This window comes from Eulemur rufifrons, chromosome 19, assembly GCF_041146395.1.
Source record: "Eulemur rufifrons isolate Redbay chromosome 19, OSU_ERuf_1, whole genome shotgun sequence".
NCBI lineage: Eukaryota > Metazoa > Chordata > Mammalia > Primates > Lemuridae > Eulemur > Eulemur rufifrons.
The window spans coordinates 87,832,947-87,848,497 of record NC_091001.1 but is presented as its reverse complement, the minus strand read 5'-3'; the positions used below and the strand labels follow the sequence as shown (position 1 = coordinate 87,848,497).

Genomic DNA, 15,551 nt, shown 5'->3' with positions numbered 1-15,551 from the left:
GCACAAAACATTTGCTTTAATTAGTACTTCTGCAAAAGCAGCTGCCTGAGGTTAATCATACTCTTTGGACTGTTAAAACAATAATTATGAACTATTTTTGGTAGGTGTCAGATAACATGTAAGTAAGAGACAAAGAAGAAAGAACAGAGATCATCTGAAGCATGGTTATGTGGGTGTTGATAAATGAGAACTAGCAAGAACTTTCATCTTCTCAGTCACTGAAAGATAAGATTTCATCAATATGAAATAATCACTCTGGTACTATAAATATCACAGGAATAAAGTGAATTTCAAAATAGAAATTATAGAGATATGCCCTGTTTATCCTTAAAAATAAACAGAATTTCAAATCTGTGTAAGTTAAATCCTTTAGTAAAAGCAGACTCTATCAACTATTCTTCATAATGGTGAGTGCTTGACAGCTAAACTTTAGAATGGTACCAAATCTATTTTCAAAATTGTAATACAATATAGAAATCTGCTTGCAAACTAAATATTTGTTTTGCATTTCTTAATAATTATATATTTAACATATTATTGCATTTTTTTCCCCTAATAGGTAAAATGCTTTGTCAGGTGCTTTATGTGAACAGCTGAAAGTAGAGCTAAATCAGAAACTCATTTTAAGACTGCCGGTCATTATACACAAAGGGGTTAGTATGGTAGATATGACAAAGATTACTGTTTTGACTACCTAATGTGTTTAACAAGGTTTCTTAAAGGAGAACTAGGTTTAAGTTTCCGCTCTTCCTTTATTCATTCCCAGCTATTGAGCTTTTTAATTATCCATCATAGCATGTCCTACTTACTCAATAAGGACAAGCTAAACCTATATTCGCTCAGGCCTGCCTAGCGAATTAGAACAACCTCAGAAATAAAAGTGCCTATTTGGGAGGAAATTTTTAACAGTTTTCAGGCTCATAGATTCAGCCGAGCTTGCAGCAACCTGAACAAACCTTAGTTTTAGAAAACAGTATATGAATTGCAAAACTATACTTTAACAAATGTTCTCTGTGCTCCTTCAGCAGAACAAAAGGGCAGGATGAGTTGATTCTTGCCCTCATCTTCTGTATCTCTTTTGTGCAGTTGATTATTTATAAAGAGCTAGAAGATGAAGATGATGCATCGTGTCATACAAAGACTTTAGCCAGTGCATCAGCTCCAGCACTGGCTATATAGCATTTAGATGGGTGGAAAGCTACATCATGAATCGATTCTTCAAACTTTTTCCGATGAGCTGTGAACTCTTGGATACACGTCTTACTTTCTAGATTCCATAAACGTATTGAACAGTCATGACCTATACCAAAAGAAAGGAAATTGAAAGGAAAAATTATGTTAACATGAAAATGATAAGGACAAATAAATAATCCACAGTTGATGGACTTACTGCCAGACATCAAGTAGAGGCCATTAGGATCAACTGCTAAACTTGTAACGGCTTCTAGGTGGGCTACCATCGAGTGGATCAGTTTGCCTTTAGAAAAAGAGATTGTTACTCTATTAATAACTTTCCTCATCTTGAAAATATGTCAGCTACTATATTATACTGATTTCCCAAGTCATCCCTCCTGTGTACATATAATATCAACAGCTTTTTTTTGGAGACAGAGTCTTGCTCTGTTGCCTGGGCTAGAGAGCAGTGGTGTCATCATAGCTCACTGCAACCTCAAACTCCTGGGTTCAAGTGATCCTCCTGCCTCAGCCTCCTGAGTAGCTTGGACTACAAGCGCATGCCACCACTCCCAGCTAATTTTTTCTATTTTTAGTAGAGACAGGGTCTCGCTTATGCTCAGGCTGGTCTCAAACTCCTGACCTCATGGGATCCTCCTGCTTTGGCCTCCCTTGAGTGCTAGGATTACAGGCATGAGCCACTGCACCCAGCCTGTTTCAACAGCCTTTTCCATCAGCTAAAACACGTGTGTCCTTCCTGCCTCTAGTCATGGTAATGATGAGGAACAAAAGAAGCTCAAATTTTAGATTATACTTCTGTCTTTTAAACCACAACGTGGACGTCAATAATTTCTACACAAACATGCCCTTAAGCTATGTTCATTAACTAGAACATAGACATTATTAATCACCCAGTTTGCATCCTTTACCTAGAGGTAAATTATATATGGGTTGTGAGAACAGAGTTCAAATTCACAGAGAGAAAAGACTGAGACAAAGACAAAGGAACAGAAAGAAAACATGGCCACAATTTTGGTGAAAACAACATACACAAAGAAATTAAAAGTATTAAATGACTCATCACTAGCAGCTAAGCAAACGCAGCAAAAGTCAACATATTAACAAAGCCAATAGCAGATACGTTGGTAACTACGACAGTAATACAGGGTGCTTCCTTCCCAGCAAAGCTCTTCATGAATTTCCTTTAGAATGGTGAAATGTAATCCAATAAAACTGGGAAAGCCTCCATGCCCCAATTCAAATCAATCAGGACCAAATTGTCAGTATAACAACACAGAAAAGATTAGTCCATGGAAAAATGAATAAAATAAACCAAATGGCCTGGGGGTTTCCCATTTGCAACACTGAATACAAGGCTATTCAATCACTGAATAATTGAATATTGAATAAGGATATTCAATAAATGAACAATTTTAAACAAAATATGATGATCATATGCCTCTACTTCCAATGTGTTTCTACTTTTCCCCAGTATACTGCAATATATCATAGCAACAGATCATATTTATTGGTATTAGAATATATTTTTCCTTGTATCCCTAGTGATAACCTTGGCTCCAGGGCCTAAGGATGGCATCTACTCACTATTAAATAAACCAAAACGATTCTGTACTGTATAATGAAGACTAGTCTTAGCAGATTTGAATGGAATGAACAGAAACCGAACCAGGAAACTATTTGTGTTCCGTGCCTATTCCCTGACTACGAAGCCACCAACAGACCCAAAAATTAGCCTACTTGTAGCAGGGATTTTTTTGCTTTAATAAAAGTCAATTCTTTATAAATTCTTACCTGTATTGTTATCATAAAATTTGATATGCCTGTCTTCGTGAGCAGTGATGCTGATGGGAAGAGTAGGATGACTGATGACTCTATTTATTTGGCAGGAAGAGCTAGCTGCTAAAAAAAAATTAAAAAGCAACACAGATTAAAGATATTATTTTTCACACAAAGGAGAACCGAATACTCAGAGACTGAAAAAGTAAATAATGTGACTTGAATTTGTCTTTTATTTATTCTGTGATAACTTCCATAATTTCAATGTTAGGAAATGAGAATTGCTTGAGCTATGTTATACTGATAAATCTAGAGGTAACTAAGAATTAGAATTTCCTTTCCATTACTTGCTATCTATGGGTCCCACCTAGAGCTTAGCTTAGAGCCGCTGATATTTCCCATTTTACAACGTTCTATGATATTTTTGCTACTTTAATACAAAGAACCATCATCATTTACATGGAGATAAATCCCAAATTTAAATCTTAGCTCCTTTTTACATATAAAGCTCTTTATCACACAGTTGTCATCTAAAGATAATATGACAAAGAGAGCTTCTTAACCTTTAAATCTTCTCTTTTTCACTCTTCCTCATCATAATAGAAATGGTCATCATTTGATAGTACCTAGTTTGTCATCTTAAAACAGCATTCTAATAGTATTTTTTGTATATTATTTAAAAGCTTTCAAAGAAATTTCAATTATATTCATAATAAAACAGACCTCATATCATTAAGCCCATATCACAGTGAATGCACCAAGGTCCACAGAAAGCTGTGACTCCCTCAAAATCAGGCAACAAAACCAGTACCTATTCTATCTTCTAACTCTATCCCAACCAGATGGCTCATGCAAATCAGACAACTACCAAAACCGGTTCCTAAGCTATCACAAGTTCTTCCTGAGAACTTCTTATCAAAAGGAAATCAATAAGTAAGAACTGAAATTTAATTAGTGATTTTTAAAGATATTTTTTGTGAAAAAAAAAGAAAAATTGACATAAAGATAACACTAAGATATAGCAAAGCTTTAAAAAATTATATCATGGTGAAAGGAGAGGAAGGGATGTCCTTATAAAATACATTATTGGGACAACTGGCAAATATGAACAGTAACAGTATTGTGTCAATGTTAAATTTACTGATTTTGAACACTGTAACGTATATGTCAGAGAATGTCCTTGTACTTCTTGTACTTAGGAATTACATGCTAAAGGATCTAGGGAAATAAGGGCATGATGTCTCTCTTGTGGTTCAGAATTTTAAATTATACACATATATAGAGAGTGAAAAGGAAAACGTGGCAAAATGTTTAAAACTGCTAAAAATGGGTTAAAGAATACTCAGGACTTCTTGTATTTACACCTTTTCAGTAAGTTTAAAATTATTTCAATGTAAAGAGTTAAATTTTTTTTTAAATCCCAGAATAGGTATTATGAGTTTAACATTCACATAATATAAAATATAGCTAAAAACAGTCTAATCTTCGATTTTCCTGTGGTTCCTAGAAATAAGACATCTTAGAAACTAAAGATCGTCTTTTTCCAATGCTAGTAGCAGGTGAACATAGAACAAAAAAGTCATTTGACCATGTAGAATAAGTTCTTGGTCAGTTACATTTCATTTAGACAATCCTAAACAAAGAGATGCTTAGTCTCAAAATTCAGTCTATGGATTTTTTTCCTCCACAGATAACACACCATTGAGTAATACCCTCTGTAAGGTCTAGCAAGACAAAAACAGTAACAACAAAAAAGAAATACTTTAAGTGAAATATCCCATAAATTCTGAGAGAGAAGTTTCAGAGAAATAGCTTCAATTACTTTGAGAGTTAATAAATTAATATGATAGAAATCAAATCATGAAAGCAGGCCAAGATAAAGGTTCTTACTTGGTAATACTTTTAAGGCAGTTTCTCTACCTGATGGTAAATCAGAGAAGTAGGCAAAATGCAAAGAATGCTAGAAATAAATTGAAGGCCTAGCAGCATCATTCTAATAATGAATCCAGAACAATCCTCCAAATATTCACATGCAGCTTGTGACTTTATCTGCTTCAACTACCTTTGACTTTATCACAATCAGCTCATCAATGAGAAGAAGGGTAATTTATTCTTATTCTTACAACAAACATCCTTCATCATTTAAAACTCTGTATGAAATTCACTTTTATCTTGAAGCAAGTCTGGTCTGAACTTTAATTTTTTAAAACTCTGCTAAATTCCAGAATAGAACAACATAATCAAATATAAACACCAGAGAGGCAGTCCACAGTAAAACATAATAAAAAACTAATTTAAGTTTGCTTTATACAATTCTAAAAGCAATAAAACTGATAACTTAGGAAATGTCAGGGCATATTATAACTCAAATAATTATCACTTATTCCAATAATGTTCAAATGTTGTCTTTGTTAAAAAACATTCTCAGCAATCTTCTTCTGAAAATGTTTCCAGTATCAGGCAAAAAGTCATACTACTTTATGATCACATCTCTTGGGGGAAAAAAAAATGGGGTCACCTAGTTTGTTGTATCCATTTTACCCACCAGAATTTAAGTCTTATTAACTTGTAGCAGTCATTAAAAATCAGTTATTTGCCACTCAGGTTATCCAAAGAATTCACCACAACCTTTGAAAGTAATTCCAAAAATGTTCACATCCTTCTTAATTTGATACTGGTTTTCTATTTGACTACTGTAGTTTTAGGTCATATGTTTAAATGTGATTTTAAATTTACTGAGAGGCTAAAACCTATATTTCTTGGCAAAAAAATTTCTCTTTTTCCAATTCTATAATCTCAATTTTTATTTTCCTATCTCTCTCTTTTATATTCAAATAGCTCAAAGTTCTATTCATGCCTACTTCCCCAAACAAGTCACAAAGCATATCAGAAGAAAACAAAGAATAACAGATTAGGAAGGGAAAATAAGGAAAACCAAAATGGAACGATGAAAAATTGAGAGAAGGGGGGAAGGACAGACAAGCACATGCACACACATGCACATGTACATGTTCACACACATGTGCATATACACAACATGTAATTATTTTAAAAGCTAGTTCTCAAATTAAAACAACCGTATATGTGGTTTTCTTTATCAGCTGCAACCTAAATTGTGATTGTTATGACTAAAGATAGAAAGCAATGGTTTAGAGAGCCAAAAACCAAAAACATTCCATAAAATCTTTACAACCTCAAAAAACATGTATTTCCTGACTTTCTACATCCAATAAGAAGCCTCAGATTTGGGATTCTGAGAGCCACAATGTGATCCATATTCTAATCAGTATTAAGCTACATCAAATTATATTAATATGAAATTAAATGATTCAAACAATGAAATTATGAAAAATAAAAACATTTTATTTTGTATTCAGAATGAATATTGCTTTTTTCAAAAAGAATTGAAAATTCACCATTTGATATAAAATTAAAATTGACTCATCTTTGGAATAGCTCAAATGCTATTATAGTATAGTTTGAAATGTACATAAACTTAACCCAAATTCTGAAAACCAACTGTAAATCATTATATCCTTCTAAGTAACTGTGTTCTTACATTTAGGAGGCAGAACACTTTATAATGACAAGTATTTTTCATAATAGTTGACTCTAGTAGTTATAATTTTGATTAAATTTAAAAAATTAATCCAAACACAGACTATTTAAAATGAGTATACATACGTGTATCTAGATTTGATTCTAAAGTAAGAATGCGTTGTTGGGTTTCCATGTTAAAGATGCTTGTATATCCTTTGCTGAATGACGCTACCATATGGCTCGGATCACTGCTTACCAGATCCACAGAAGCAGGGATTCCCAATTCTAAGAGTCAGAACACATTCAAAGAGAATGGCAGTTAAAGTGTCTACTTGGCAATGTGCTTAAAATATAGCAAAACAAGTAAGGGCCTGATTTCCTTAAGAAGTAAACAGCTTGCCATAACAGTAGGAATTAGCTCCTAACCACTCAATTTCTTTTGTAACTTCTAGCTCTAGTCTATTTATTATCCTTACCTGTTTAGCTTACTCAGCTAATATTTTGCATTCATGGAATGCAAACCTTTATTTAGAAAGCAAATGGAAAACATGTACGAACTATAAATTTTGCTCCTTCTACCTCAACCTGGGACTTAGAGTGGCATAATGGGAATTTTTCATTTCAAAAACCCATCTCTTACTAGGAATTTTAACTCATCAAAAATATGAAATTTAAAAAGTAAAATTTCATCTTAACATGTGACATGAAAATTTAAAAAAAGAAAAAAAGGAAAATTTCTAATTATTATTGTCAGAATCATGCAAGTATCAAATGAAAACTCATTAAAGCCTAGAAACAAGCTATGTATGACAGCTCAAGAATAAACATATTTTTATTTACCATCTAAATAGGTTAAAAGTTGGAACTTATGTATAAACATTAAAAATAGAATGATATATATATAAAATGAACAGTGATTTTTTTTTTTACATTTTGCTAAAAATCTAACTACAACAAGCTAACAGTTCAAAAATGTGTGTATTGCAGAAGATATATGAATGGCTAATAAACAAACAAAAAAAATTGTTCAACATAATTAGTAATCAAAGAAATGTAAACTAAAATTAAAACGAAGTACTACTATACTCTCACCAGAATAGCTAAAATTAGACTGTCAACACCAAATGTTGGTAAGGATGTAAAGCAACTGGAACTCTTATACATTGCTGTCAATGGTGTAAAATGGCACAACCACAAAATTTTTGAAAAAACTTTTGGTGATTTCACATAAAGTAAAATAAACACCCACCTGAAAGCCCAGCAATTCTACTTCTAGGTCTCTACCCGCCTATGATGAAAATATATGAATATTCACAGCAGTTTTATTCATAATAATAAAAAACCAGAAACAATCCAAATGTCCATCAGGAGGTAAATGAATAGACAAATTATGGTTTAATAAAATACTATCAAATAAAAATAAATAAATTGATACATGGATGAATTACAGAAACATAATAGTGAGAGTAAAAAGCCAGATACAAAAGAATACATACTGTATTATTTAATTTATATGAAGTTTTAGAATAGACAAAACTAATCCATGATGAAAGAAATCGCAATAGTGGGTACCTCTGGTTAGGAATGGAGGAAGCAGATTGACTGGGAAGGACATGAGAGAACTTTGGGGGAAAGTAAAGGAAATGTTCTTTGTCTTGATAGCTGAGTGAGTTACGGGGGTATACTCATTTATCAGACTCACTGAAATGTACCCTTAACGTGTTTTTCCATTGCATATAAATTATATCTCAATTTTATAAAATTTAAAATCTGTGTTTTCTTTCACCAAATACAATGTTTTTAAAAATTATATGTAAGTTGAAAATTCAAACAAATACACTTTTGTCGCTTCAAAAACCTTTACCTTAAATTTAAAGTAAGAGTTCATTCAACCATTTATTTGCTTGCTTGTTCTCAGAATAAGATGTTTTACAAAAGATTCAGCAAAATAATTTTCTAAAGTACATACCTTGATTATCATTAAATACACTTAATGCTGGAGCAACCTCAGTTGTATTCCATAAACGCAGAGTGCCATCTGCTGAACAGGACAACAAACGCTGATGTGCTGCACTGTAAGCCAAACCCCAGACTGCATCTGTGTGGCCCAGCAGAGGGCCTCTTAAAACAGAAGGATCTATTCAAACAGCAAAAAATGCAAAATTAGGAGGAAAAACCCCAAATCATAAAGGTACTTAGATTCCAGAGAAAGTAAACTATATAAACAGAAGCACCTGATAACAGTATAAAATATGATTAAGTTTCTATTAGTCTTCTGAAATGCTACAGTAATTAAAAAGACTTGGAAATATGCAAATATAGAGTTTAAATTTTAAAAATTAAAATTAAAAGCATATATTTTTATCCTTAAAAAATTATTTATTTCCTTCCCCCTTTTGTCTAGATTTTTAAAAAGCATGTTAATACAAATCATATGAATTTAATCTATTATACCTTTGGAAAAACCAGAACTCACACTCCCTGAGGAAGTGAACAGAGAGATCTTTTCCTCCTCTGAAGTCCTTCAGCACTTTGACTATACCTCCTTTTGGCCCCTTATCCTACTGTATGATGACTGGCAGTTATTGCTGAAAGTGTGACATTCATAATGGACAGGAACTGACACCTATAGTAATCCCCAAATTCTCAAACAGCAGTAACTGAGATGTGGGTGATGTGTATGTGGAGGAAGGGCAAGGGAGGTAAGGAAGGTCACTTGGCACAGTCTCATAAAAGTCAAACTGGAAACTTTATTAATCCTCACAATGGTTCTATGAGGTGGTACTTTCAAGATACTCACAGATGTTAAGTCTGGAAATGCCAACGGTATTATATCTCATATCTTCTCTCAGACATACCATAAATTATTTATTAAAGACATTTATGGCCGGGCGTGGTGGCTCACGCCTGTAATCCTAGCTCTCTGGGAGGCCGAGGTGGGTGGATCGCTTGAGGTCAGGAGTTCGAGACCAGCCTGAGCAAGAGCGAGACCCCGTCTCTACTAAAAATAGAAAGACATTATATGGACAACTAAAAATCTATATAGAAAAAATTAGCCGGGCATACTGGCGCATGCCTGTAGTCCCAGCTACTCGGGAGGCTGAGGCAGTAGGATCGCTTAAGCCCGGGAGTCTGAGGTTGCTGTGAGCTAAGCTGACGCCACGGCACTCACTCTAGCCTGGGCAACAAAGTGAGACTCTGTCTCAACAAAAAAAAAAAAAAAAAAAAAAGACATTTATATGTCAAGTATGTCAAGCACTATGTTCGATGAGAGAGCAAAACAGATAATACACAATACTATCCCCATCCTCAAAAGAATGTTGAAAGTACAGTAATAGTGACAGACACCAGTTACTACAAAGACTAACTGGGATGAGTAAAAACTTAGAGATGAGTGACTCCCAGAGTGTACAGATGTCAGCCAGTCAGAGGAGAGAGGGAAAGTGTGACTGGCGAGGAGGCAGCACCTACAAAACCCCAAAAGAAAAAATAGCATGATATGAGACAAATAAGCAATTCAGTAGTACTCGAGTATGGAGTTTGAGGCAGAAAGTGGATGGGATGAGGGCAACTAGTTTATGGTGGGATTCCTATGACATAGTAAGGAACTTAGAAATTATCCTGAAGGCGTCCGGAACCACTGAAGGGTTTCCCAGGAGCAGCAGGGTCATGTAAGTATTTAATAAGGTAACCTCGGCTGTAGTACAGAAGACAGATTGGACAGAATCAAGATGAAGACTGTTTCAGTAGACTGGAAGAGTGATGATGAACACCTAAGCAAGGGGAAGTGATAAAAGGGCCAGAGCAGGAAAAGTAAATTCGAGAAATATCTAGGGAGTCATTTTCAAAAAACTAGGTAATTAAATAAGTATAGATAGTACAACAGAACAAGGAATTAGGATAATTCTTAGGTCTCTAGTCTGGGTAATTCTGTTAGTGCCACCAACTAAAATAGAGCATATGGGAGAAGAAGTACAGAATATGCTGGGATTTAGAGACAATGAAACAGTCACTTTGAAATTTCCTGTAGGCAGTCTGAAGCTTAAAGAAGAGGTTTATGAGTCAATAGCATATAAAACCATAAAAGTGAATTTAATCTCCTAAGGAATGTTTGTACACTGCAAAGAGTGAGTTAGGGTCTGGGCCTTGATAAATGCCAATATTTAAGGCAAGAAAAGAAAGGAGTTCATGAAGGATAGGGATTAGAAATTGTCATGAAGTGTCAAAAAAGCCAACAGAATAGACAGATTTCAAAAAGAATGAAGTTGTTAACAATCTCAGATACAGCCAATACATCTAGTAAAATAAGGACTGTAAAAGACCCTTGGTTCAGGCAATTAGGTAGTCACTGACAACCTTGTTATATTTAAGTGATATAACCAGAAGCCAGAACGCAGAGGGATTACACAGAGGGTAAGAACGTGGAACTAATAAGTAGCTATTATGTTTTCTAAACAACGTCATCAAAGAAACACAGATGAGGCAGGAAAGAGACTAAACAGAAGCTAGAGAGGGAAATAGGGTCAAGTAAAGGCTTCCCCTTGCCCAGGATGGAATTACCTAAATTTACTTGAATGTTGAGGGGATAGAGAGAGAGCAAAGAGGGTAAGGCTTAATTAAGATTTGACAGAACGATGGAGCAAGAGATTAGAATGTAGTCCAAGACAGAGAGAGAGAGAGAGAGAGAGAGAGACAAAGAAAGTACAATCCCAAAAGAAACTAAAAAAATAAAGTCAAAATGGGAAGAGCTGGCCTGGTTCAGAATGAGGAACAGCTGATCCTGTGGGAGAAGGATAAAAGAAGTATGAAAAAGCATCAAACAGCTAAATTTGTAAGAAAAGTTACCTTTCACAGAATATTTGTTTAATGCTTATTAAATAAACGGGGGAAATTTTTGTTTATTGAAGTTCTTATCTTCACTTAGGTTTGGTGGTAAAATGAATCTAAAGTTATAACGAAATTAAAATATGTTTTTATGACAAATATGACACTTCAACCATTCTAGAACTTAAGAGGAAACCAAAACAGCCAATTCCTAAACAGTTTTTACAAGGGATTTATGGTAATATTTAGTGATAGATTATAATTTATGGTATTGCTCCTGTATTGCTCCTAACACTAAAGGGTATTGCTTAACTTTTGAGGCCTTTTAAAATATTTTGGTGTAACGAGCTTTCAAGTTATTAGCTTCTACATCTCTCCAATAATTGATCAAGGGGATGATGCCATCATTCATTTCCCTTCAAAGCTGTTTGTCAAGGATAGTGATGACATATGATTACAGATTAGTAATAATGTATCAAAGTACTGTACAGATGACTAAAATGAAGAAAACAATTGTCAATCAAGCCAGCATTTCCAATCAATGAGACTTTAGGGACTGGGGTGGGAACTGCTTTCTCAAGAATGTTTTTCTCTTTTTTTTCCTTGTAGCATTATATATCAAATTAATTCTTAAATATAGAAGTCCTTTTTAACAAAGGAAGGACGTGGTTTTCTTTTACTTATTTATTTTTAAAATTATCTAATTTTATCCTTGTATGTACTATGAAAAAATGTACAGAAAGAAAACATTTTATACTTTGAGATTTTGGGGAATCACATACCATAGGAGTCATAGGGGTCGATGTTGGGATTAGTGGTATTCCAGCCCTGGATCAGTCCGTCAGTACCACCACTGTAACACTGCTCACCATTGCTGCTCATTACCACACAAAGCACTGGACCTCTGGGAGATTATTACAAAAAATCAATTGCAAGCCTCAAAAATCAATCTGATAATATGATTTCTTAAATATAAGACTGTTTAATTACTCAAATGGCTATTTTTCTGCTTCTTATAATGAATAAAAATACAGGTACTATCAAAGCATTGTTCAGCTTTCTTCCTCTGCTAAACCAGGAGTTGGTGAACTATGGCCTGCAGGCCAAATCCAGCGGTCTGTTTGTGTACAGTCTTCAAACTAAGAATGGTTTTTACATTTTTACAGGGTTATAAAACAAAACAAAACATAAGAATATGCAACAGAAAAAAAAGAATATGTAACAGAAAGCATACAGCTTGCAAAGCCTAAAATATTTTTAAAAGCCTAGAAGCCTAAAGATATTTATTATCTGACTCTTTATATAAAACGTATATCTATCTCTGTGCTAAATCAAGTGAATAGACAAGTTTAAGCTTAAATGGAAACAGGATAAACATGCAATGTGATCATAATAAAAAAAATTCTTGTGTCTTTAAGGAAAAAAAGTCAGGATTTCTAATACTTAAACCTAACTACCTCAACTTTAAGAGAGATATATACATTATTTAAACATCATGCAAATAAAAATTTAAGCAAGGATTCCTATTTGGCAGCAACAAACTTGTTTTTAGCATTATATTACCTGCCAGTTTCTTTTACATTTACAAAAAACACTAATAAACACAAAAAATACATAACACAAATACATAAGTGAAAATAAATAAAATATTCTAATCAGGCTGTTTTATAATGATGTTAGTTTAAAATAAAGAAAAAGCACATACTTACTTATGGGCCCTGAATGTATAGATAGGCTCTACATCAAGAGAAGTACTCCTAAATCAGACAAAGAAGATGACTTTACCAATCTAAGTTTCAGTAGCAAACACTATAATTGAATATAAGTCATAAAATTGCCTTTAGAAACACAAACATATGGTAATATACCATTCTCAACTACAGGATACATAAGGCAGCTTACTTAACACCAATTACACTTTCATAGTATCAAGAAACAAGATCCTTGTTTAGTAATAAAACCTTGTTACAGTGCTTTTAGCACTGTCATAATCTATTTGACTAAAGGAAGAGACAGCTTCACTCAAGAGAAACAACATGGGCTTTGAAGGGATAAGTTTCTGAATTCAATTTCCAGTCCCATCATTAGCTGGCTAACATTACACAAGTTATTTAATCTTTCAGAACTTCAGATTCCTCTGTTTAAAGTAAAACAGAAAAATAGGGATAATACCAAATATTCACAGGATAGTAATAATTTTTCTACTATCAAAAAAAAAAAAAAAAAACAAAACCAGCCTAGGACAGAACCATATACATAAAAGGATTTCAACAAATGGCACTTTAACTTCCTTGCCTTTCCATAAAAGTTAATATATCTACCTTTGATACTGTAGAAATTGTTCAAGACTTCAGTTTATTTATTACTCAGAACACTACGGGTACACTACACTACCTAACATTGGCCATGACTGTTGACAGACACTGAATTTAAAGTCAAGTACTTACCATTTTCTACATTGTTATGAAGTTATTTATAGGCATATGTTATCTCCTTTCAAGTCATTACCAAGTTTTAAATTCAAAGGTAAACAGACCACCACCAAGAAATTTGTTTCAATATCTTGCTAAATTTTAGTCAAGAATATATGATGAAACATTCACATCTCTAGCGTAATGTGATTGTGATAGAACTGTAACTAGCACACTGTGACCAAAGAACTAGAAAGGTAAAAGGCACAATGTATAACCTGGAAATTATTTTTCTCTCCTAAAAATACCTGGTCCATATGAGGGTCCATTTGGTTTATGCATGGTCTGGTCGAGCTACCTGATGCAGACTGATAATTCAAGTATTTTATCTACCCTACGTATGATTCACAGCATGAATGCCACTGATCTCTTTTAAACTGGGCAATAGAGTTTCTCTACCAGTAGTAAAATTTCTGTAACTTCTTCTATTTGATGTTCAGTTGTACTCCTATAGTAACAAATGTGCCTGACACTGCAGAAGGGCCTTTGCTGGCAGATGCTGGTTCTAAAACATGCGCCCCAAGGAAGGAAAGGAGCTCCAATAAGGACCCAAGCAAGTGGGACAATGAAGTCTAGCTATGCGACTGTTGTCTGCCTATAACTTAAGACAGGAATCAAGGGGCCAGGGCTAGCACTAGCAATTAAGTGATGACAACAACAGTGTCTTTCAGCCTTAACATATTGGTGGGTATGGAAAGTACCTAAAGGCTAAAGGCCAAAAGAAAAGACCAAAGAGAGATCCTCTACCCTTCCCAATCAACCTTTCCTCTCCTAAACCCTGTAAGTCCACACCTAGTAAACAATGGGGCAGGGTGAGGGTGGAGGTTTGATGATTTTAAATATGCTTGTAACTATTTATAAGAACAGTAGAAACCTTCGGTATAGTTAAGGGGCTCCCCAAATATGACAGCCATTTAAAACACCTTCGGTATAGTTAAGGGGCTCCCCAAATATGACAGCCATTTAAAACACTTGTATGTATAAGGACTATAATCAGCATTCACAAACCTTGAGGAAACCATCAGATAATAAATACTGTTTCTTTCTAAGTGTCAGTTTTCCAACTTAACATTAGATTGTATGAAGGGAAAAACACTCTCAATTATGTGATGAAGTGAAGAAGAACGAACAAGAATATTTGGGAAAATTAATAGCAAAAATAAAATACATATTTTTCTGCTGAAAAACTGTTAATTAAAATAGTCAAGTAATGTTAGAATATTCTCACTTTTTGGCTGGGGCAGTTTTCTGCAAATTCCACATTTTTAGTGTGTGGTCCTCTGATGCTGTTATCAAAACAGGCTCAATGGGGTGAAAAGCAAGGGCTCGGATGCCATCAAAGTGACTTCTTAATGTAAACTTAGGGTTCCATGTCTTCCTTAATGCATCTTTATTGTTTGCTATCTGTTAAAGAAACAAAACAGAGATACCTATACATTTAGTTCAGGACAGGGGAAAAAAACCCTGAATTTCAACATTAATTCTTGCTGATTTGTCATTAAGCCACCGCATTTTGCAATTTTCAAAACAATATAATTTTTAAATGTAAATACCAAACCAAGAGGCAAAATTAGCATATCCAGTAGCTTTCTTTGAAGAAATATGAAAGATGTAATAACAAAACAACATAATATAAAAAGCAAATCAAATACTAATGTAAAATAGATATTCACTAGGGTGCTAAAAAAATCAAGTAATTCAACAAAAATTATAGTATTGAAAATGTAATTTTAGTTAAGAGCTGAA

At 33.9% G+C, this 15,551-nt stretch overlaps 1 protein-coding gene across 1 annotated transcript in view; it reads right to left on the bottom strand.

Annotated features, from left to right (window-relative positions):
- Positions 1 to 821: 821 nt before the first annotated feature.
- The window catches only part of STRN (striatin), a 98,431-nt gene continuing 83,701 nt past the window's right edge, over positions 822 to 15,551 (bottom strand). The window contains exons 11-18 of the mRNA XM_069494248.1: positions 15,034 to 15,209; positions 13,044 to 13,091; positions 12,117 to 12,238; positions 8,480 to 8,647; positions 6,655 to 6,795; positions 2,986 to 3,093; positions 1,391 to 1,477; positions 822 to 1,300 (exon numbers count right to left, since the gene is read on the bottom strand). Of these exons, the coding sequence (XP_069350349.1) occupies positions 1,131 to 1,300; positions 1,391 to 1,477; positions 2,986 to 3,093; positions 6,655 to 6,795; positions 8,480 to 8,647; positions 12,117 to 12,238; positions 13,044 to 13,091; positions 15,034 to 15,209 (1,020 nt within the window). The 3' untranslated portion in view covers positions 822 to 1,130. The remainder of the gene's footprint in view (positions 1,301 to 1,390; positions 1,478 to 2,985; positions 3,094 to 6,654; positions 6,796 to 8,479; positions 8,648 to 12,116; positions 12,239 to 13,043; positions 13,092 to 15,033; positions 15,210 to 15,551) is intronic.